At 41.8% G+C, this 22,889-nt stretch overlaps 1 protein-coding gene across 1 annotated transcript in view; it reads right to left on the bottom strand.

Annotated features, from left to right (window-relative positions):
- The window catches only part of LOC137434314 (CREB-regulated transcription coactivator 1), a 180,377-nt gene that overhangs the window by 48,845 nt on the left and 108,643 nt on the right, over positions 1-22,889 (bottom strand). The window contains exon 7 of the mRNA XM_068127211.2: positions 8,435-8,481. Coding sequence (XP_067983312.1) covers positions 8,435-8,481 — 47 coding nt within the window. The remainder of the gene's footprint in view (positions 1-8,434; positions 8,482-22,889) is intronic.

Below are 22,889 nucleotides of genomic sequence, written 5' to 3'. Positions count from 1 at the left end.
TACTCTCAGGTATTGTCTTTGTGCGAAGTTTGAAGAAAATTAATACATGCATGTCGAGAAATGGTTGGGAACATTTTTAAGTAACAAAATGGCCGCCAGTCGGCCAACTTGGATCTGATCTCGAAAAGAAATTACGTACATATGTAACCCATAATTCATTATGTGTGTGCCAAGTTTGAACAAGATCGGGAAATGCATGTCCAAGAAACGTTTGAGGACGTGGTCAATATTGGGGTGGTTTGCAACTAAAATGGCCACCAGGCAACCATCTTTGATCAGATCGCAAAATAAAGTGAGGTGCACGTGTATGCCATCATGTGATCTGCTAGTGCCAAGTTTGAACAAAATCAGACCACGCATGTTCAATAAATGGTTGGGGACACGTTTAAGTAACAAAATGGTCGCCAGTCGGCCATGTTTGATCACATCGTGAAACAAAATGATGTGCATATGTATACCTTCATGTATTATCTTTGTGCCAAGTGTGAACAAAATCAGTATTAACATTTCCGAGATATGGTTGTGGACGCACGCACAGACGGACGGATGGACGAGACCCAATCCACGAGCCCCCCGCTTTGGACTGAGTCCAACGGGGGCTAATAATCCATCTCCAGAACTGATCATGGGAAATTATCCAGGCTTAGGACACATTGAGGTGGGGGGTCGTCTGATCGCAAGGTGGCGGCAATCACAGAGTTATGATAATACGATTCCCTTACAAGGAACTTCAAATCAGGAGAAGGCCATCTGGTCCATCAAAGCCTGCACTAGGGTTGCCAACCTATGGTTGCTTGTTGCCAACCTGGAGCTCACCTTTCCTCAAAAAATATGTTCCAATAAGAGTAAGAGTAATCGTTTTCGACCTCAGAATAAAACAGATTATAACATGCAATTGAACATGGATACCAATAATGTCCACAACACATCTTAAACATGATCTGGACGATATTTGTTGGACAGTCCTTGCAATCATCAGTGTGATGTATGTGATGTGCTCTAGTGTGGCTTAAGTACACATTAGAGAGTAGGAGTGCGTGCAGAAAAGCCTTTCCCTGTGTACAAATATATTTAATGGTACAATTCAAAAGGCACATTGTACGATTTTGTGTTTATGGAAATCGAGAGGTGCATGGAAATCGATCGGTGCAATACGACACCAACCATTCAAATTGCATTCATTGGAATAGTACAAGTAACAAATCGATATATTACACGATTATTTTCACTCTGCCAATAAAATTCCACAGAAATTGCCACTAATCAGGTCTTCTAGCAGAGAAAAACAGGCAATGACAAAAATATCCCAGCACTAAGCAACAACTTAAATGGACAGTACATACACTATCACTGTTACCAAATCACAATAATGTTATTTGTCCATCCTTTGCTGTAAATTGATTTTTTTCTGTGATTGATTGTTGTCAATTCAATTTGAATGAAACAAAAACAAAAAACGTTGTGTTCTGCAGAAACAGCTACTTAGCAGAGCATACTGTGGGAAAACAACCTTGAACCTGGCAGAGTTGAGTATAGCCTATACTAATGACAAGCTCGGACAAAACCTCAACTTCTTGAGAATCCTGAAGTGATAGAAACCACCCCATGACTTCATCAGAAAATACTTTAGCAATGCACTTCATACCTCTGTCCAGTGTACTCAGTAACAAACCTGGATGCAACACAATGCTTTCAACACAATGCGTGCATCGGGGGCTAATATGCAATGCAATGCAACACCTCCCACATATATATATATATATATATATATATATATATATATATATATATATATCTATATATATATATATATATATATATATATATATATATATCTCTCTCTCTCTCTCTCTCTCTCTCTCTCTCTCTTTCTCTCTTTCTCTCTTTCTCTCTTTCTCTCTTTCTCTCTTTCTCTCTCTCTCTCTGTATTTATATCTCCGTCTCTATCTATATCTACATATCTATCTACATCTATGTCTCTCTATATATATCCACATCTCCATATATGCATCTACGTCTCGATATACACCTACATCTCTATATACATCTACATCTCTATATACATCTACGTCTCTATATACATCTATATATATATAAATCTGCGTCTCCAGCCAAGTCTCTATCAACGTCTCTATCCACATCTCTATCTTTGTCTCCATCCACATCTATATACACATCTCTATCTTTGTCTCTATCCACATCTATATCAATATCTACATATCTCTATATACATCCACATCTCTATATATACATCTACGTCTCTATATACATCTACTTCTCTATATACATCTACATCTCTATACACATATACGTCTCTATATACATCTACATCTCTATATATACATCTACGTCTCTATATACATCTACCTCTCCATATACATCTACGTCTCTATATACATCCACCTCTCTATATTTACATCTACATCTCTATATATACATCTATGTCTCTATATATACATCTATATCTCTATAAATACATCTATGTCTCTATATACATCCACGTCTACATATACATCTACGTCTCTATATATACATCTACGTCTCTAAATATACATCTATGTCTCTATATATACATCTATGTCTCTATATATACATCTATGTCTCTATATACATCTACGTCTCTATATACAGGGTGTCTCAAAATAGATGGAGCCCATTAACATGATAATAATTTATTACTCAGACAAGAAACTCCAAAAAAGATTACATTTCCTGGAAGCTGATATGATAACAATAAAAAAACTGAAGATTTGAGGTCTCTAGCTCAAAGGATACATTTATTAGAGCACATGTTCCAAATGACCGCCTTTGCGCCTTAGACACACTTGAAGCCGACGAGCGAAGTTGTCAATCACCCTGACACACTCTTCCTTCCTGATGGCACAAATCTTCTGGGTGATGGCCACTTTCAGTTCAGAAATGGATTGAGGACGATTCTCATACACGTGGTCCTTCAAGAACCCCCAGAGATAAAAATCTGGGGGGTTCAGATCGGGTGAATGCGGAGACCACTCGGGTTCGCGGCGCCTGCTGATCAGCCGATCAGGGAATCGGTGGTCCAGCCACTCCATCGTGATGTTGGCTGTATGTGGAGTTGCCCCATCTTGTTGGAACCATTGCACTTCTCGATTCACGCCACAACGTCTCCCAAGTCCCCTCCAGAACTTGTTGAGCACCACAATGTAACGCTCCTTTGTGACAGTGACTGCCTCCTCTTCTGCGTCTTCAAAGCAAAACGGTCCGATTATGCCATGTTTTGAGATGGCCACCCAGGCCGTGCATTTCACAGAGTGCAAGGGCCTCTGAAGCACCTCGTCTGGGGCTTGTGTGCCCCAGAACACATTGTTCTTGCTATTGACATGCCCACAGAGCAAGAAGTGTGCTTCGTCGTTGAACCAAACATCATCAAGAAAGTCAGGATCCTCTTCGATCTTGTTCTCGAACCACCGGCATATTACAACACGTTTTGCCATGTCAGCTGGTGTGAGTTTATGCTTGATCTGGATCTTGTATGGGTACAGCTGAAGATCCTTGATCAAGATTCTTTGCACTGACGCACGTGAAAGACCCAGCTCTTGGCTACGTCTTCGGATGGACTTTTTCGGGCTCCTTCCGACAGAATGTCTCACCGCATTCACATTGTCAGGAGATCTTGCAGTCAGCTTCCTGCCAGAACTGGGTGTTTCTGCCTTCTTGTTGAGGTTGTTTACTGATCCAGTGGCTTGAAATTTGTGTGCCCAATGATAAATTTGGTTTTTCTGGGGATAGTTGTTGAAGTTGAACTTCCTGCAAAATTTTGCTTGCACCGTTTTGAATGATTTCGTCTCCAAATAAGTAGTGACGCAAAATATTTTTTCCTCCTTTGTCCAAGGCATTTTGATTGATAATTATTAGTTGTTATGGTCTCCTCCCTTCAAATCTGAAAAAAAAAGAACAAGAACATTAATATTGGCAGAATTATTAGCAGTGACATGGGTTCCATGTATTTTGAGACACCCTGTACATCCATGTCTCTATATATACATCTATGTCTCTATATACCCTGTGTTTTTTCTGGTCTTCATCAATGATCTCTCTGACTCTCTTGAAAATCCTCTCTATCTCTTTGCTGATGACTCCACTCTCTGCCGCTCCATTCCTCATCCCACAGATCGGCAGTCTGCAGCCTCCTCACTCTCTGCAGACCTGGACAAAATCACAGACTGGTCAAACAAGTGGAACATGTCTTTCAATCCTGACAAATCTCACACTCTTACGATGTCTCTCCGAAAAGACCGACTGGAAAACCCTCCCATCCACTTTCTGAATAATCCTCTCCAAGAAGTTCTGTCACTCAAGCTTTTGGGTCTCACTATCTTCCATGATCTTTCCTGGGAAAACCACATTTCAAATCTGGCCTCCAAAGCCAGTCGCCGACTGGGCATCCTCCGTCGTGCGAAGTCCTTCCTTGGCACACCTGAGCTCCTCACCACATACAAGGCTTTCATCCGCAGCTCAATGGAATACTGCTCTCCCCTCTGGGCTGGTGCTCCTGCCTCACACCTAGCTCGTCTTCACGCTGTTGAAACCAAAGCGTTCAGAATCATTGGAATCTCCCGCGATGACGCTATCTCCGAGGGCCTTTCACTTAATCACCGCAGGCAGGTTGGTGGTCTTTCCGTCTTCTACCGACTCCTCTCCGGCCTTGCTCCCCCAGCTCTCTCTGGGCTCAGTCCCCCAAATATTCCTGCAGGTCGCAGAAGATCTGCCTGCAACCCTCTTATGGTTAAACTGCCAAAATCAAGACTCTCTGCTCACCTTCACTCCTTCATTCCTCTTTTCTCCTGCCTCTGGAACAAACTCCCTCACTCTCTTCAATCCCACTCCTCCCTCCAGGTCTTTAAAACGGCTGTTCACCACCATCTCTTATCTTCCCCAATCCAAAACCTTGATCTTTTCTACCCCCGCTAATTTCACCCCAAATCCACTTTTTTGAGGTGACTTTTGACTTCTTTCCTGGAAGTCCTTGGTGTCCTTGCGTTTTATACCTATCCTGCCTCCCCCCAGGCCCTCTCCCTCCAAAAACATCTCCCGATGTCCCTGCTCTCAAATGTTGTGTTTGTGTGCTTCCTCCCCTTCTCTCCCCATGTTGTCGATCGCTCCCATTTTTATATACTTTGTTTGCTTGTTTGTTTGATTTGTTTGTTTGATAAATGTTAGCTCTTTCACGAGTCTCGACTCTGTATACAAAAAAAAAGAAAAAAAAAAGAAGTCTCTATATCTACATCTATGTCCCTATATATATCTACGTCTCTATATGCATCCACGTCTCTATATACATCCACATCTCCATATATACATCTACGTCTCTATCCACATCTCTATCCAAGTCACTATCTTTGTCTCTATCTACATCTATATCTACATCTCTCAGAGCCAAAGTATAAAGAATGCCAATGTGCACATAAAATTGCTGTTTGTTTGTAATTTACATCATCATACTAAACTGGAGCTATGGCATGTGTGTGTGTGTGTGTGTGTGTGTGTGTGTGTGTGTGTGTGTGTGTGTGTGTGTGTGTGTGTGTGTGTGTGTGTGTGCATGTTTATATGTATGTTGCCAAAACTCCAGGGATTGCATTTTCATAAATGAAAAGAAGTACTGTATATTTAAAAAATTTGCGGTAATTTAAGCTAGGATTCAATTGTAAAGATATATGTGCAAACAAAATAATTTAATTTGAAACTAATTAAATAATGCAACTATCACAGAACATGGTTATATGAGCTGAAAGAGAATATTTATGGTATTTACGAGGATCGAGGACCCGTCGTAAACAGGCACTTCAGCAAGTTGTATTAAATTAATAGGTTATTCCCCCACTATACGTGGCATGACAAAAAATCCAGTGATTAGAGACTCATTCTGTTCAGATTTATTATAACTTTACTGATTAAAAAAAAAAAACGTATCAATGCTCTCATTCATTTATTCTACTTATTTGAATTTAGATTCCAAATGCCATGATATGACCTTCCAACTTTTTATGGACCAACTTTTATGGACTAATTAAAAGAACTCTCGTATCCGGATCTTCACCAAAATCAAATAAATTCTTCCTCGTCACATACCCAACCTGTCCACCAAATTTCGTCTGAACCCATCACCAACTTTTTGAGATATCCTGTTCACAGACAAATAGACAGCCAAACAGACAGTTCAACAGACAGACAGACAAGAAGGCGCCTGACAGGTATGACAAAAATCAATAGGACCTTTCACATTTCACACATTTTTTCACACAACAATTTTTCACACAACCATTTCACACATTTTCACAGTCAAATCACATTGACAGCTTCACGTTTTTTTCCCCTTCGGAATCCTCTGGTAAAGTTTGACGAAGATAGCTGAAAGCGTTTGCGAGTTATCGCACTCACAAACAAACGAGACCGACATGTGACGAAAGTTGAAAATTTCAACACAGGGGAGAAAACATAACCTCCGCCCACCTTTGGTGGCAGAGGGGATTATCATAAAGTTATTTGATAAAGATTTCTCACAAAACAATCGTTACCTCTCAAGAAAAATTGAAAGCTTCAAGAAAAGTGTCATTACCAGTTCATTAGCAGCAAATAACGAAGCATTTCTGTTCAGCATATGAGTGGAAAAACATCTACAGCTGCTCATCTTACTATAATTCACCAAATGTCCGTCTGTTCCCAGGTACCGCAAAAACGGCTGAACCGATCGCAACGAAATTTTGGGTGGGTAATCCTGGGACCCCCTGGAGTAAAATAGGCTGTATTGTTTTTGCAATTAGGAATTTCTTTCCAATTTTCCAATTTTCCAGCTTTTCCAAACACAATGGAATAATATTTACCGATTTGACCAGTGATGTCACTTTTATTGAAATTCTACAAATACTGTTTAGATTTTGATAATTTGCATGTGATATGATTTAACGGATGTTTATATGAATCGTTTAAAATAAAAAACCCTTCAATTTCTGATATTTTGCCTTTTAATTTGGGCCTCCCAATTGAAGCCCCGCCCTTAGGGCACGTACCTAAGGACCTAAAGCACGTACCTTCCATTTCTTCTCCATTTTGCCCTATTTTCTGCATCTCTCCTTGTTAACCCCCTTGCCCGCATTTCTTCTTCCACCATCTTTAGCCAAGTCTTTCTCGGTCTTCCCCGTCTTCTACTTCCTTCTACATTCTACATTAATATGACTAAAGGAAGTAATGTAATTTGGCATACCATAATATCTAATATATTAGGAAATAATATCAGGCCACATAGTGGTGAGCGTGGCAGGAAACATATTGTCCGGAAAATGACTTGGGGGTTAATGATTCAGTAGTTATATCTTAATGAGTGTCAGCATAAGTGTCCGTAAACACCAATTAGGATCAACCAGAATCGTATGCCCAGTTATATTCCCCATCACCCTGTATTCTCGTGTCTGCCTCTTCTACCCATCATCCATCCGTGTTAATCTTAAATCACATCCATTGTATTTTCATACCATTAAAAGCACTCGACAAATGGCTTTTCCAAATGCATTACCAGGGAGCCTCGAATGCGGGGTTTTAGCAACAGGTCTGTTCACGTGTGCACAACCGTGACATTGTCAGCACATACAACCCATGGAATTTCTATCTCTATCTCGACCCGGATCCCCAGAAAGCAGACGCCCTTACAGACACTCTCGGCCCGGGCTCAGAGTGCCCAACCATCGGGCACACGCCATAGAGATCGAGCCACACATCCAAGACCCCTCATAGAGCAAGCACATGGCCATTGGCATAGCGATAGCGATGGACAACCGAAGGCAAGACCAGAATGGGAGGCGGGTCCGAGGCCATGCCTACATCTCGCCCCTCTGTGCTCAAAGGCCCAAACGCACCACACATACACACAGTGTCATTCTTATGTTCGTCTTGTGTTCTCAAATGAGTCTGCCCTGGTTAATTGGTTATTAAGGATGACCGGATAGCATGCTTACTTAAATGGATGGTAACAGTATCTCGGTTATCTCTGTATCTTGTTATTGCAATTTCAGTTCGTGTGTCCCCATTCCCAATATCTATTAAACTTGCATTTGTTTTAGACAATTGCTGTGTATTTGAGTTGTCATCTCGTCCTCCTGTGTAACTAGATGCCCCTGTTAAGCAAGGAATGCAGAGTGAAACAGCCGCGTGGTTAAATTAATGAAACAACCGCATCATGGTGCATTTTATCTGTGTGTGCACAGCTTTGGAGATAACCATCCTCCAACGATCTTGCATGTAATGTTATGGATACCGAGTCCGTTAAAATGTATTTGCATTTTCAACGCCTTGAATCACTTTGCCCATTGACTCCTTACCCTTCATGGCACCTATATAAAACGCCCTCCATTACCCAAGGTGAATGTATATTGTGAAGAAGTCAAAAGAAAATTGCACTCACGTTATGTTTGGAACTTCACATGACTTTGGCCGTGAAGGGAGTGGTGTCTGTAAAAAAACCCCAAAACAAACAAACCAATAAAATAATGCATAATCTTGGCCAACAGTGACTATATGCTAGTCTTTCTGCTTATATAAGCGCTCCGAGGGTGCATCAATAACCACAACGACACATGGCTCAAGCTTATCATCCGCTTTGAAATTTCATTATACATGAGCACTAGAATAATGCACCGACGTTGACATACAACAACAACAACAACAACAACAACAACAACATGCATTTTAAAGGCCATTTTCCCTGCTAGAGCGGGGGTTAGCCTTGCGGTCCCCATGACAATCTTCTCCATTTTGCCCTATTTTCTGCATCTCTCCTTGTTAACCCCCTTGCCCGCATTTCTTCTTCCACCATCTTTAGCCAAGTCTTTCTCGGTCTTCCCCGTCTTCTACTTCCTTCTACATTCATTTCCATCACTCTTCTCAACCAGTCACTTTCATCCTTCCTCAACACATGCCCAAACCATCTCAACCTGTTCCTCTTCACAGCATCAATCACAGGTTCTATTCCCATCATCTTTCGCAATTCATCACTTGTCTTCCTCTCTCTCAACGATACTCCGCACATCCGTCGAACCATTCGCATTTCCACCCTTTCCAACCTTCGTTGCTGCTCTACGTTCATTACCCATGTCTCGCTCCCATAAATCATAACACTTCTCACACATGCAGCATACACCTTTCCCTTCAGCTTCAACGACACTCCCCTCATCATCAGCACGCCACTCAATTCCCGAAACTTCTTCCATGCACATCTCACTCGAGCAACCGTTGCCGTGTCTGATCCACCTTCTCCATTCAGCATGTCTCCGAGGTAGCAAAATGTTTTCACACCTTCCAGCTTCACGCCGTCTCCAAGATCCAACTCAACATTTCCTCCATCTGCAGCTCCCTCTGTGCACACCTTACATTTGAATGTAGCTGCCACACTGGTTAATGACCCTCTCAGACCACTACCTTTTTGGTGAACCCACTCAGCGCACATTGTACATTGAATGGAGTTCACTCCGACACCCTTCCTGCACACAGCACATGGCCACTTCCCAGTTCTATCCACCTCACCACATGCTTTACCACTTGCCATCACCTTCGTCTTTCCTATATTCACCTTCAGACCTTTTGTCTCCATACATTCCTTCCACTTGTTCATCTTTTCCTTCAGTCCATCCATACTTTCCGCAATCAACACCAGATCATCTGCATTCAACAACTCCCACGGTAAACCCTCCTTTACGTTCTGAGCCAGCACCTCCATCACAGCTACAAATAGTAGTGGACTAAGTACCGACCCCTGATGCACTCCCACCTTCACCTCAAACTCACCACTGTTCCCGTCCTTCGTCCTTACAGCTGTGCGCGCTCTTTTGTACATTGCCATCACTACTCTGATCAACCATTCCTCCACTCCTAACTTCCTCAATGCCCATGTCAATACTTTGCGTGGAACCCGATCGAATGCTTTCTCCAGATCAACAAACCCAAGAAACAGCTTCTTCCTCTTCTCCATGTACTTCTCCTGCAACTGCCTCACAATGAAAAGTGCATCTGTCGTTCCTCTTCCTGGCATGAATAGAAAACTGCATTTCGTCGATCTTCACTTTCTTCCTTATCCTCCTCTCCAACACCCTTTCCAATACCTTCATTCCATGCTCCAATAACTTTATCGCTCGGTACGAGCCACACTCCAGAGGGTCACCTTTCCCCTTGTATAGAGGGACGAGGGTACTCGGTTCCCAATCCACTGGAATGCGGCCTTCTTTCACCACCAGATTACAGATCTCTGTCATTCTCTTCACACCCCAACTTCCTGCTGCCTTCAACATATCTCCCACAACTCCGTCGGCCCTCCCGCTTTTCTACCCTTCATTGCTTTTATCGCTTCCTCAACTTCCTTCTCAGTTATCTTCTCTGCCGGTCCTAAAACTGGGTTACTCTCTATGTTGCCATCCCATTCATTCTCTGTATTCAACAGCATTTCCATATATCTTTTCCATCTTCCTTTAATTCCATCAGGGTCGATAACGATTTGTCCCACTTCATCCTTCAAGCAACTCACCCCCATCACATCACACCTCTCTTTCGCTATCTGCTTTGCAATCCTGAATACTGCTTTCTGACCCTCTTCCGAATCCAAGCGTTCTCCGAACATTTTCCTACATGCCTCCTGCGCCTTTGCTACCTCTTTCATTGCAGCCTTCCTGGCTGCCTTATAACTTTCATGCTGTGCTGTTTCTGCTCCCGTACCCTTCGCCTTCTGCCACTCCTTGAACTTCTTCCTCTTCTCGTCAATCCTCTTTCCAACTTCATCATCCCACCACCATGTTTCCGAGTGCCTCGGTGGTCCTTTTGTCCATCCACATACCTCACCAACGGCTCCCAACAGACTAGCTTTCATTGACATCCAACCACTTTCAAGCTCAACCACATCATCCTCGACCCTACTCAGCCTCTCTTTTAATGCCTCCCTTACTGTAACGTCTTTCAACCTCCACACCTTCATTCTCGGTTGGTACTTCACCCGCCGAGCTCTCCTCGCACCTTTCACCCTTACGTCGCAGACAACCAAGTGGTGCTGTGAAACAGCCTCCTCCCCCGGGATCACCTTTGTGTCCCGGAGGTGCCCCCTATCTCGCCTACGCACCATCAGGTAGTCAACGGTTGTCGTTGACCCACCTGACGTGTATGTAACAAGCTTATTATCCTCTTTCTGGAACTGAGTATTACAAATCAACAAATCAGCTCCATCAGCAAACTTCAAAATCCTTTCACCTTCTCCATTTCTCACACCATATCCGTAACCCCCATGAACTCCGTCAAAACCATCCATACTCCTTCCCACATGTCCATTTAGGTCTCCTCCTACCACAACAACTTCCTCATCTTTCATGTTTTCCATCAGCTTCTCTATCGCACACCAGAACTTGTCCTTCTCTTCATCGCTTCGACCAACCTGCGGAGCATATCCCGAGATGACGTTCACCAAGAGCTTTCCAATCATCATTTTCACCATCATCAACCTATCACTCACTCTAGTCACACTCACCACACTGTCTGCAAACTCCTCCGAAAACAGGACACCAACACCATTCACGCCCTCCAGGCACCCTTGCCACACAAACTTGTATTTCTGTCCCTGCCTACCCTTCACCATTCTCACACCACTTCCCTTCCATCTCGTCTCTTGCACACAACATATGTCCACTCTTCTTCTGACCAATACTTCCACCACTTCTCCTGATCTCCCTGTCATTGTCCCTACATTCCATGTCCCAAACCTCAGAAACCGATCTCCACTTCGGGCTGTACCCTGCCCACATGTAGTTGTAATTGTCATGGTTCTCTTTTTTGAGGCAATGTTTTTATGGCCGGATGCCCTTCCTGACACCAACCCTCTTAGTCGCCTCTTACGACACGCAGGGATACGGTGTACCTATTCTTATCCAGGGTACACACTGGGAAACGTTTAAAACATGGAAATTCTGGGGGGTTTGGGGGGTGGGGGCGGCGTCAGCATCACGGCTGCGGTTTAAACATATTTAAATAAATATTTAAACAAAACCATGAAAAACAATCTGGGAAAAGTCTCTAAGTGAGAACGTGGATTTGAGAAAGCAGGAGCAGAGGTGAAAGAAAAACGAGATATAGGGGGCGGGGCACAAGTCGAGACGAGGAGGCCGCACGAGACACCAGGCCGCACGAGGCGCACGAGGCGCGAACAAAGAAACGACTAATTACACACAAATTTGCAACAACTACAAAACCAAAACCAAATAGAAACACACAATAACACATACACAACAAAATACGCAGCGGAAATTTGACAAAGAAACGAACGGGAAAACACTCAAACTTTGATGCCGTGGAGAGATCGAAGCAAGCCCCTTCGCTCGAGGGACCGGAAGTTCATGATATAATACACCTAAAATTGAAAAAGTGGAGAGCTAAAATAATTACATTTAATTAATCTCACTAGCGATACAGCCAGAAGCATTAGAGACCATATATTTATTATAGATACATCAACTATAATGTTAGATGTATATATATACAGTCACGTGAAAAAGTAAGTACACCCCATGTAAAATTTTGACTTTTTCAACATATTTCAACATACAGCTATTTGATCTTCATTTCGACAATATTGATAGATAAAGGTGATATAATATAACAAATATCATGAAATATTTACATTTTGTAGTCCATTGTATAATTAAAATAAATATAAATGCAAATTTCGCATGTGGAAAAAGTAAGTACACCCTTGGCTCTAATAGGTGGTATTGCCCCCTTTGGCAGAAACAACCTCAAGTAGGTGTTTCTTATAACTGTCTACCAGTCTCTGACATCGACTGGGAGAAATTTTTGCCCACTCCTCCATGCAGAATTCTTTCAGCTGTGCGATGTTTGAGGGGTTTCTTGCATGCACAGCTCGTTTCAAATCCCCCCACAACATCTCGATGGGATTTAGATGCAAGGCTTTGCCTTGACCATTCCAGAACCCTCCATTTCTTTCTTTTCAGCCATTCCTTGGTGGATTTACTGGTATGTTTAGGGTCATTGTCATGTTGCAAGGTCCACCTTCGATTGAGCTTCAACTTTCCGACAGATGGCCTCACATTATCCTCAAGCACCCTCTGGTACAATGAAGAATTCATAGTGGATTATATGATGGTGAGCTGCCCAGGCCCTGATGCAGCAAAGCTGCCCCAAACCATAATATTTCCACCACCATGCTTTACAGTTGGTATCAGGTTCTTGTGGTCAAATGCTGTCTTTGGTTTTCGCCAAACATGTCTTCTGGTACTGTGGCCAAATAGCTCTACCTTTGACTCATCTGTCCAGAGCACATTGTTCCATAAGTGCTGGTCTTTGCCGAGGTGTTCATTGGCAAACTTTAGTCTCACCCTGATGTTCTTTCTGGACAGCAACAGTTCTTTGCAGCAGTTGATTTGTTTGTGAAATAAATGTTAGTTTTCACGAGCCTCGATTCAGTATACAAAAAAACCAAAAAAAAAAAAAAAGCAAAGGTTTGCCCCTGGCACACCTCCCATGTAGATCAAATTTGTGCAGCCTCTTTCTAATGGTAGACTCATGCACTTTGACATCAACAGTGGAAAGAGCTACCTTTAGGTCCCGTGATGACATTCTCGGGTTCTTAGGGACTTATTTCAGCATCTTGCGGTCTGCTCTCGGGCTGAACTTGCTGGGGCGGCCTGGCCTGAACAAGTTGGCAGTTGTTTGGAATCTTCTCGCTGTTGAGCGAGCCCCTTGGCAAAGCGAGCGATTTTTTTTTTCATAGCGTCATAGCGTTTCATAGCATCATAGCGATTTTTTTTTCATAGCGTCATAGCGTCATAGCGTTTATAGCGGCATATCGTTCATAGCGTTTCATAGCGTCATAGCGATTTTTTTTTCCATAGCGTCATAGCGTTTCATAGCGTCATAGCGATTTTTTTTTTCATAGCGTCATATCGTTCATAGCATCATATCGTTCATAGCGTCATAGCGTTCATAGCGTCATCACGTGATCGCTCTGAGCGAATCAGCGCCCACCTGCTCTGATTCCATTGATTCCGTGCGCTGAAATGCGCTGAGGTAAATATGAATAAAAAATATGGATCGTCAAATATTTTGAGTTCAGCCATGTTCGTCCCACGCTCAATGGCCATGTCTATGTCAAATATCAAGCACGTAAGCCTCTCCGTTTAGGAGTCTATCGGTAACATTACACACACACACACACACACACACACACACACACACAAACTGTGTTTTATACATATATATATATATATATATATATATATATATATATATATATATATATATATATATATATATATATATATATATATACACCAGTAAAGGGAGGGGGGGAGGTGCATAAATGTCTCACCTGAAATGAGCAATTTCCTTTGGAGTGTGTATTGATAGAAATGGGAATTCAGTATAAATATTCAGTGAGCAAATGTAGCAATGGGTGCAGCTGGTAACCTCGACAACCTCACTCAAATCTATCAGCTAAGATTTTCAATCCATACTTGTTGTACCTCCGAAGTACTGCTCGGGAGTGAAGGTGATGTTATGAAAGCTCAGCGGGTTGTTTTTTTTCTTTTTTTTTTGTATGCTGAATCGAGGCTCGTGAAAGAGCTAACATTTATTCCACAAACAAATCAACCAGACAAACAAAACATACAAAAAGAGGGAACGGAAGACAGGATGGGGAGAGGAGGGGAAGCACACAAACACAACACCTGAGAGCAGGGAGAAGCGCGGGAGGGAGAGGGCCTGGGGGGAGGAGGCGTGGGAAGGGGGGGGGGGGGGAGAGGTATAAAACACAAGGAGACCAAGGACTTCCAGGACAGAAGTTGGTATTTCAAAAAAGTGTAGGATTTGGGGTGAAATTAGCGGGGTTAGAAAAGATCAAGGTTTTGGATGAGGGAAGATTGAGGGAGATGAAGATTGAAGAAGATGAGGGAAGAAGAAGAAGAAGAAGAAGAAGAAGATGAGGGAAGAAGATGAGGGAAGATGGTGGTGAACAGCTGTTTTAAAGACCTGGAGGGTGGAGTGGGATTGAAGAGAGTGAGGGAGTTTGTTCCAGAGGCGGGAGAAAAGAGGAATGAAGGAGTGAAGGTGAGCAGAAAGTCTTGATTTTGGCAGTTTAACCATAAGAGGGTTGCAGGCAGATCTTGTGCGACCTGTAGGAATATTTGGGGGACAGAGCCCAGAGAGAGCTGGGGGGGCAAGGCCAGAGAGGAGTCGGTAGAAGACGGAAAGACCACCAACCTGCCTGCGGTGAGTGAGTGAAAGGCCCTTGGAGTTAGCTTCATCGCGGGAGATTCCAATGATTCTGAACGCTTTGGTTTCAACAGCGTGAAGACGAGCTAGGTGTGAGGCAGGAGCACCAGCCCAGAGGGGAGAGCAGTATTCCATTGAGCTGCGGATGAAAGCCTTGTATGTGGTGAGGAGCTCAGGTGTGCCAAGGAAGGACTTCGCACGACGGAGGATGCCCAGTCGGCGACTGGCTTTGGAGGCCAGATTTGAAATGTGGTTTTCCCAGGAAAGATCATGGCAGATAGTGAGACCCAAAAGCTTGAGTGACAGAACTTCTTGGAGAGGATTATTCAGAAAGTGGATGGGAGGGTTGTCCAGTCGGTCTTTTCGGAGAGACATCGTAAGAGTGTGAGATTTGTCAGGATTGAAAGACATGTTCCACTTGTTTGCCCAGTCTGTGATTTTGTCCAGGTCTGCAGAGAGTGAGGAGGCTGCAGACTGCCGATCTGAGGGATGAGGAATGGAGCGACAGAGAGTAGTCATCAGCAAAGAGATAGAGAGGATTTTCAAGAGAGTCAGAGAGATCATTGATGAAGACCAGAAAAAGCACAGGGCCCAGGACACTGCCTTGGGGAACTCCAGCCTGAACGGGAAGAGGAGATGAGAGAAACCCATTCAGGGCCACACGTTGACTACAACTAGAGAGGAAGTCCGCCAGCTATGCGTGGAGATTTCCATGGACACCAAAGGAGGAGAGTTTGGTGAGCAGTGCGGGTGCCAGACCGTATCGAAGGCACGTGATATGTCAAGGGAGACAGCTCTAATTTCCTGTTTGGCATTGAGGACCTCCATCCATTGTTGAGAAAGCAGAAGCAGCATGTCCAGAGGAGGAGCATGTCCAGAGGGTTTCGGCATGTTTTGGGCCTACAGCCTGATGGGAGATCACCAACGTTCTTTCCATACCAACCGACCACCTCCAGGCACCTATCCCTCTCCACATCGTTTCTTCAGCTCCAAACTTCCCCTCTCTCTATATTCCCCATAGTGTTGCTGTCAGAAACTTCCCACAGCATTTCGTTTCATTCTGGTTTCCCATTCAATGATCCATAGATCAGTAGTTTCAGTTTCATGTTTCAATATCAGTTTCACTTTGAGATATCAGTTTAGATTCATCATTGCAACTTGTGATGCGATGCGAATAGTGCACAGAAAAGGTCGTCAAAACCGATTTCGGGAGGAATTTTTTTCCAATTGTCTAAGGGGTCTAAAGTTCTTTTTGGGTCATAAAGGGGTCTAAAGTGTTCAAAGAATCAATGATCTTAAAAGGGCTAAATGCAGTCTCGAGGTTTCTAAGGACGAAAGAGCAAAAGGGGTCAAAAGTGTCCAAATGGTCTTAAATTGGCCAAAGTGTCTTAAAACGTCAATCGGTCTGAAAAGTGTCAAAAGGTGTATGTTTCTCACAAGGGTCGAAATGGGTATGAAAGGGTCTAAAGGTCTAAGGGGTGTTAAAGGTTTAAGGGGTTTAAAGGGGGTGTAAAGGGTCAAAGGAGTGTAAGGGGTCAAAAGGTGTGTAAATGGTCAAAGGGGAATAAGGCGTGTAAAGGGTCTAAAGTGATCTAACCAGTGTGAAGGGTCCAAGGAGTGTTAGGGGTCTAAAGGGGAGTAAATGGTCAAAGGGGTGGGTCTAAGGGGTGTAAATGTTCAAAGGGGTGGAAAGGGTCTAAAGTGTGTAAAGGAGTGAAGGTGTAGTAAAAATTACCTTAGGTTCATAAATAAATTAACTCGAGAGAGCAACACGACAATAACGGGCCAAAATGACCTCCTCATCACCGTCACGGTATAAAACCCATTTTCAGGTACATCGTGGTTAAAAATCTGATGGTATAAAGTTTCGTTGTGATTAACCTTGGGAGCTCAAAGCAGTTTGATCCCAAACAAAGAGCAAAACAACAACTCACCATGTTGTGAGGTTGAGGTAATCATTGGAGGTTCACCCGTTGTCAAGTGGCGGTTTGTAGTTGGCGTCACGTGGGTCCTTTTTTTAAATAAAATCTATTTTTTCACACTTGAGAGTGATGTTGTTAGATGAGCAGTAAAATTACCTTTAAAACGATGTATAGGTTGCGTTTATACTATTTTCGTTTTTTGAATAATTAGTGCATTTCAGAGGTCACGTGACTCTTCTTCGCCGAACTTACCGATCGTGGTAACGTCTTAATTAAGAGTTGTTTCTCACATATGATAACATATTTTATGATCGGAGCTCACCATCAAACTAATTATATCGATATCCATGTTGAAATATGATAAAAATTGGGCTTTTTATAAAGATTTGTATTTGTGGATCGACCCTCGGAGATTATGGTGACAGGTGGCGGCTCGGATGGTTTTAATTTATGAATCGTGAGAAAATAACTGTTTTAAAACCCCTATTTATCTGCAGGGTGGTAAAATATGTTACGCTATAAAGTTTCGTGTCGATTAACCTTGGGAGCTCAGAGGAGTAGGTTCACAAAGAAACAAACAAACAAACAAATGGACATTTCGCTTTTATATACATAGATATACTAGCAGAAGTACCCGGCGTTGCCGGGGGAGGAGTGGGGCACTGGGGTTTGAGGGGGGAAAGGGAGGGGAGGGGGCGAGTGGACGGAACGGGGGGATTGGGGGGGAAGGGGGATTGGGAGGGGAGGGAGGGGGTTCATATATATGCTGGTGGGTGAATGTGGCGTTCATCACGTTTCTGAGTTAACTGTGATGCCAATGAGGAAGAAGAAGAAGCCGTACTGCCAACTTCGTACACTTCCGGAATTGTTTTATACATTTGTATTCAAATGTCTGGTGATCGTTTTGTATTTATTTATGCAAATGTGTACTTGTATATAACTGTCATTAATTTAAAATGGCTTAGGCACTATCGAGCGATTTTTGTAAACCATGACAAAACAGCAACTCAGGTACAGTCATCTATCTATATATATCTACATATCTTGGCAGTGTCTGTGTTTTCACTGAACTACTCCCTCTAACTTTTGTTTCCGTGGTTGTGAAGTGTTTTTAATAACGTGGTGGTGAGGTGTTTTGAATTACATGGTGGTGAGGTGTTTTGAATTACGTGGTGGTGAGGTGTTTTGAATTATGTGGTGGTGAGGTGTTTTGAATTACATGGTGGTGAGGTGTTTTGAATTACATGGTGGTGAGGTGTTTTGAATTATGTGGTGGTGCGGTGTTTTGAATTACTTGGTGGTGAGGTGTTTTGAATTACGTGGTGAGGTGTTTTGAATTATGAGGTGAGGTGTTTTTTATTATGTGGTGGTGAGGTGTTTTTATTTCATGGTGGTGAGATGTAATCGTCCCAAATTTCAAGTTTGCACCGACCCCTCCCGTATGTATTTGCTGAGGGGTTCTTTTTTGAATTTTTAAAATATTTTTCCAACCTAAATTGTTTATAAAATTGAAAGATCACAAACACTACAAATAAATTTGTGCAAAATAATTGTTTGTAATATGATTGGTGGAAATCATGACAACACAGCAACGTAAGTACAGTCATTATCCCCAGCGAAAACAAGCCCATTCCTCTGTAGTGACGCATGGTGAGGCCAGTGTCGCGAGCCGAGCCAAGCTAGTATATAGATATATACAGACTTGGCATTTAATATGGAATTTTTTTTCTTTCTTGACTTGGGTTTACTTTCTGAACTCGGTATATCAATCTGGTGAGTTTCTTTTACGCTTCGGTGATTTCTTTGTTAAAAGAACCATGTCACATGATTGTCTGTCCCAGCAAGAAGTCAATAACAGGATTATATCACAGGTGGCGTGACAAAATGTACGGACAGGTACATTTGACGATTGGCTTCACAATCAGGTATATAAGGGTTGTTGCGTTCTGTATTAGTGGAAAACAACTGCTGCACGTCTACAAAAGTTATTGCCGCTTCCCCTGGAGATGGTCCGTCAACTTGACAATGCTGTTTGTCATTTAGTGGTGGCTTTATGAAATTCCGGCATGAAACAGCATGCTATTGCTCGGCAGTATGGCATCACTCAAGGTCAGGTGTCAAAGATCCTGAAACGAAATGCTCAGAGGGGTGTCCCTACTCCAATACTGAGGTCAGGACGTCCCCGCAGAACCACAAGGAGGGATGATCGCCAGGTGCACCTGTTAGTCCGCAATGGCCGTACCAAGTCAGCTAATCGGCTTCGGGCTGAGTGGCAGCAACTGACAAATGTGCCTGTATCCAGAAGGCTAGTCAACCAACGACTGGTTCAAGCAGGCTATCGTGCCAGGCGTCCCCTGAGAAAGCCACGTCTGACCAGACAACACCACCAGCGTCGATTACAGTGGGCCAGAGAGCACCGTCAATGGCAGCCAGGACACTGGAATCACGTGATCTTCAGTGACAAGTCTAGGTTTCTGGTCTATCGTCAATATGGCCGTGTCCGAGTGCGGAGACAAGTGCACGAAGCCTACAACGAAGATTGTATAGTGCCAAGAGTCCATGCTGGAGGTGGTGGGGTGACCGTTTCGGCTGCTTTTCATGCAGGGGGCAAAACTGACCTGGTTGTTCTGAATGGAAACCTGAACCAGTTCAAGCACAGGGCCATTCTGAAAGAAACATTGCTTCCATTTGTTCGTGCAGCCTGTCGGTTGAAACTTTGTCTTCCAAGATGACAATGCACGGCCTCATCATGCTCGCATGATCCAACACTTTCTTGCTGACCGTGGTGTAGAGCATATGGAGTGGCCTGCCATGTCCCCGGATATGAATCCGATAGAGAACTTGTGGGCAGAATTAACGCATCAAATCGACAACTTGGACCAGCAGCCTGCCTATGTGCGTGAATTGCAGCAGGCTATTGTAACTGCATGGCAAGCGATTCCTGTCCAAACCTTGGCAAATCTCGTGAACAGCATGCCTCAATGTGTACGTGCTCTCCTGAATGCTCGTGGGGGTTACACGAAGTACTGAACTGTAATTTTACTGTCCATAATCCCAGTCGTAATTTAACTTTTGTTTTTGTTAAAAACATTTTTTGGCTAATGTGCAAAATAAAGAGATACTTCTGGAAAACGCACAGAGGTTTAACACAGTACTGTCCGTGAATTGAGTTCGGTATCAGTTTACATCGCTTTCAAGGATCAATTTATTTGCTTTGAAATGTCAAATGTGGTTTTTGTTTCTTTTAAAGGTCACATTAACAAAATCTAGAACAAGTACAGATACATTCAAAGTACACCGCCCCATGCCAAATAATTAAATATGCTGCAGCGCGGCATTGCCGGGGCGCCTCCAGCGCCCGGCAATACCGCAGTGCAGCTCATTGAGGCTGCATTGGGAGGGAGAAGTGTACACTAATTGATTGATTAATTGTATAATTAAAATCAATAAAAGATTATCACAAAATATTTTCATAATCAATTGGCTAATCGCATAACTAAACCACTAGTGCTTCATCCGAAGATGTATCTTTTAGAAATTTAATTAAATAAGTCATTTATAAAAAATTAAATAATTAATTGATTACTCAATAAATAATTAATCGATTAATCAATAAATAATTAATAGATGAAATGATTAATCAATAAATCAAAAATATCCTTGATAGCCACATCACTTGGTCACTCATGTCCAAATATTAGCTTCCCAGCTCAAAAGGTGCCTGAGATATTGGCCAAATGAGAAAGAAAATAAATAAATGATTAATAATGAAAATAAATCTATAATAATCATAAAAAAATTAAATTATTAATCAATTTGGTCAGAGAACACATAAACTACCACTATTTCATCAGAATCTGTAACTTTAAAAAAAAAAATTTTTTTGTCATTAATCAAATAATTAAATAATTAATCGATTAATTGATTAATTAATAAATCAAAAATATCCTTTGCAGCCAAATCACCTGGTCATTGGCATGTCCAAATATCAGCTTCCTAACTCAAAAGGTGCCTGAGTTAATGGTCAGAAGAGAAAGGAAATTTGATTAATTAAATAAGTACTTAATTAATCGCTAATAATTAAATAATAATCATAAAAAAATTAAATTATTAATCAATTTGGTCAGAGAACACATAAACTACCACTATTTCATGAGAATCTGTAACTTAAAAAAAAAAATTTTTTTTGTCATTAATCAAATAATTAATCGATTAATTGATTAATTAATAAATCAAAAATATCCTTTGCAGCCAAATCACCTGGTCATTGGCATGTCCAAATATCAGCTTCCTAACTCAAAAGGTGCCTGAGTTAATGGTCAGAAGAGAAAGGAAATTTGATTAATTAAATAAGTACTTAATTAATCGCTAATAATTAAATAACTCCTCAATTTATTGATTAATCAAAAAAAAAAAATACCGTTTTTGACAAAGGACTTGCTCACTATTGTGCCGAAATTTCAGCTTCCTAGCTCAAAGGATGGCTGAGATATCGTCCGGACAACCAAGAAAGAAAACAAGAAAGAAAACAAGTACACATACATTCAAAGTACACCGCCCCATGCCAAATAATTAAATATGCTGCAGCGCGGCATTGCCGGGGCGCCTCCGGCGCCCGGCAATACCGCAGTGCAGCTCATTGAGGCTGCATTGGGAGGGAGAGGTGTACACTAATTGATTGATTAATTGTATAATTAAAATCAATAAAAGATTATCACAAAATATTTTCTTAATCAATTGGCTAATAGCATACCTAAAGCACTAGTGCTTCATCCGAAGATGTATCTTTTAGAAATTTAATTAAATAAGTCATTTATAAAAAATTAAATAATTAATTGATTACTCAATAAATAATTAATCGATTAATCAATAAATACTTAATAGATGAAATGATTAATCAATAAATCAAAAATATCCTTGATAGCCACATCACTTGGTCACTCATGTCCAAATATTAGCTTCCCAGCTCAAAAGGTGCCTGAGATATTGGCCAAATGAGAAAGAAAATAAATAAATGATTAATAATGAAAATAAATAAATAATAATCATAAAAAAATTAAATTATTAATCAATTTGGTCAGAGAACACATAAACTACCACTATTTCATCAGAATCTGTAACTTAAAAAAAATAATTTTTTTTGTCATTAATCGAATAATTAAATAATTAATCGATTAATTGATTAATTAATAAATCAAAAATATCCTTTGCAGCCAAATCACCTGGTCATTGGCATGTCCAAATATCAGCTTCCTAACTCAAAAGGTGCCTGAGTTAATAATGGTCAGAAGAGAAATGAAATTTAATTAATTAAATAAGTACTTAATTAAACGCTAATAATTAAATAACTCCTCAATTAATTGATTATTCAAAAAACAAAAAATACCGTATTTGACAAAGGACTTGCTCACTACTGTGCCGAAATTTCAGCTTCCTAGCTCAAAGGATGGCTGAGATATCGTCCGGACAACCAAGAAAGAAAACAAACAAGTACACATACATTCAAAGTACACCGCCCCATGCCAAATAATTAAATATGCTGCAGCGCGGCATTGCCGGGGCGCCTCCGGCGCCCGGCAATACCGCAGTGCAGCTCATTGAGGCTGCATTGGGAGGGAGAGGTGTACACTAATTGATTGATTAATTGTATAATTAAAATCAATAAAAGATTATCACAAA

This window comes from Myxine glutinosa, chromosome 10 (genome assembly GCF_964187855.1).
Source record: "Myxine glutinosa chromosome 10, kmMyxGlut1.1, whole genome shotgun sequence".
NCBI classification, from domain to species: domain Eukaryota; kingdom Metazoa; phylum Chordata; class Myxini; order Myxiniformes; family Myxinidae; genus Myxine; species Myxine glutinosa.
Note: the sequence above shows the minus strand (reverse complement) of the source record. Positions and strands in the feature narration are given on the sequence as shown.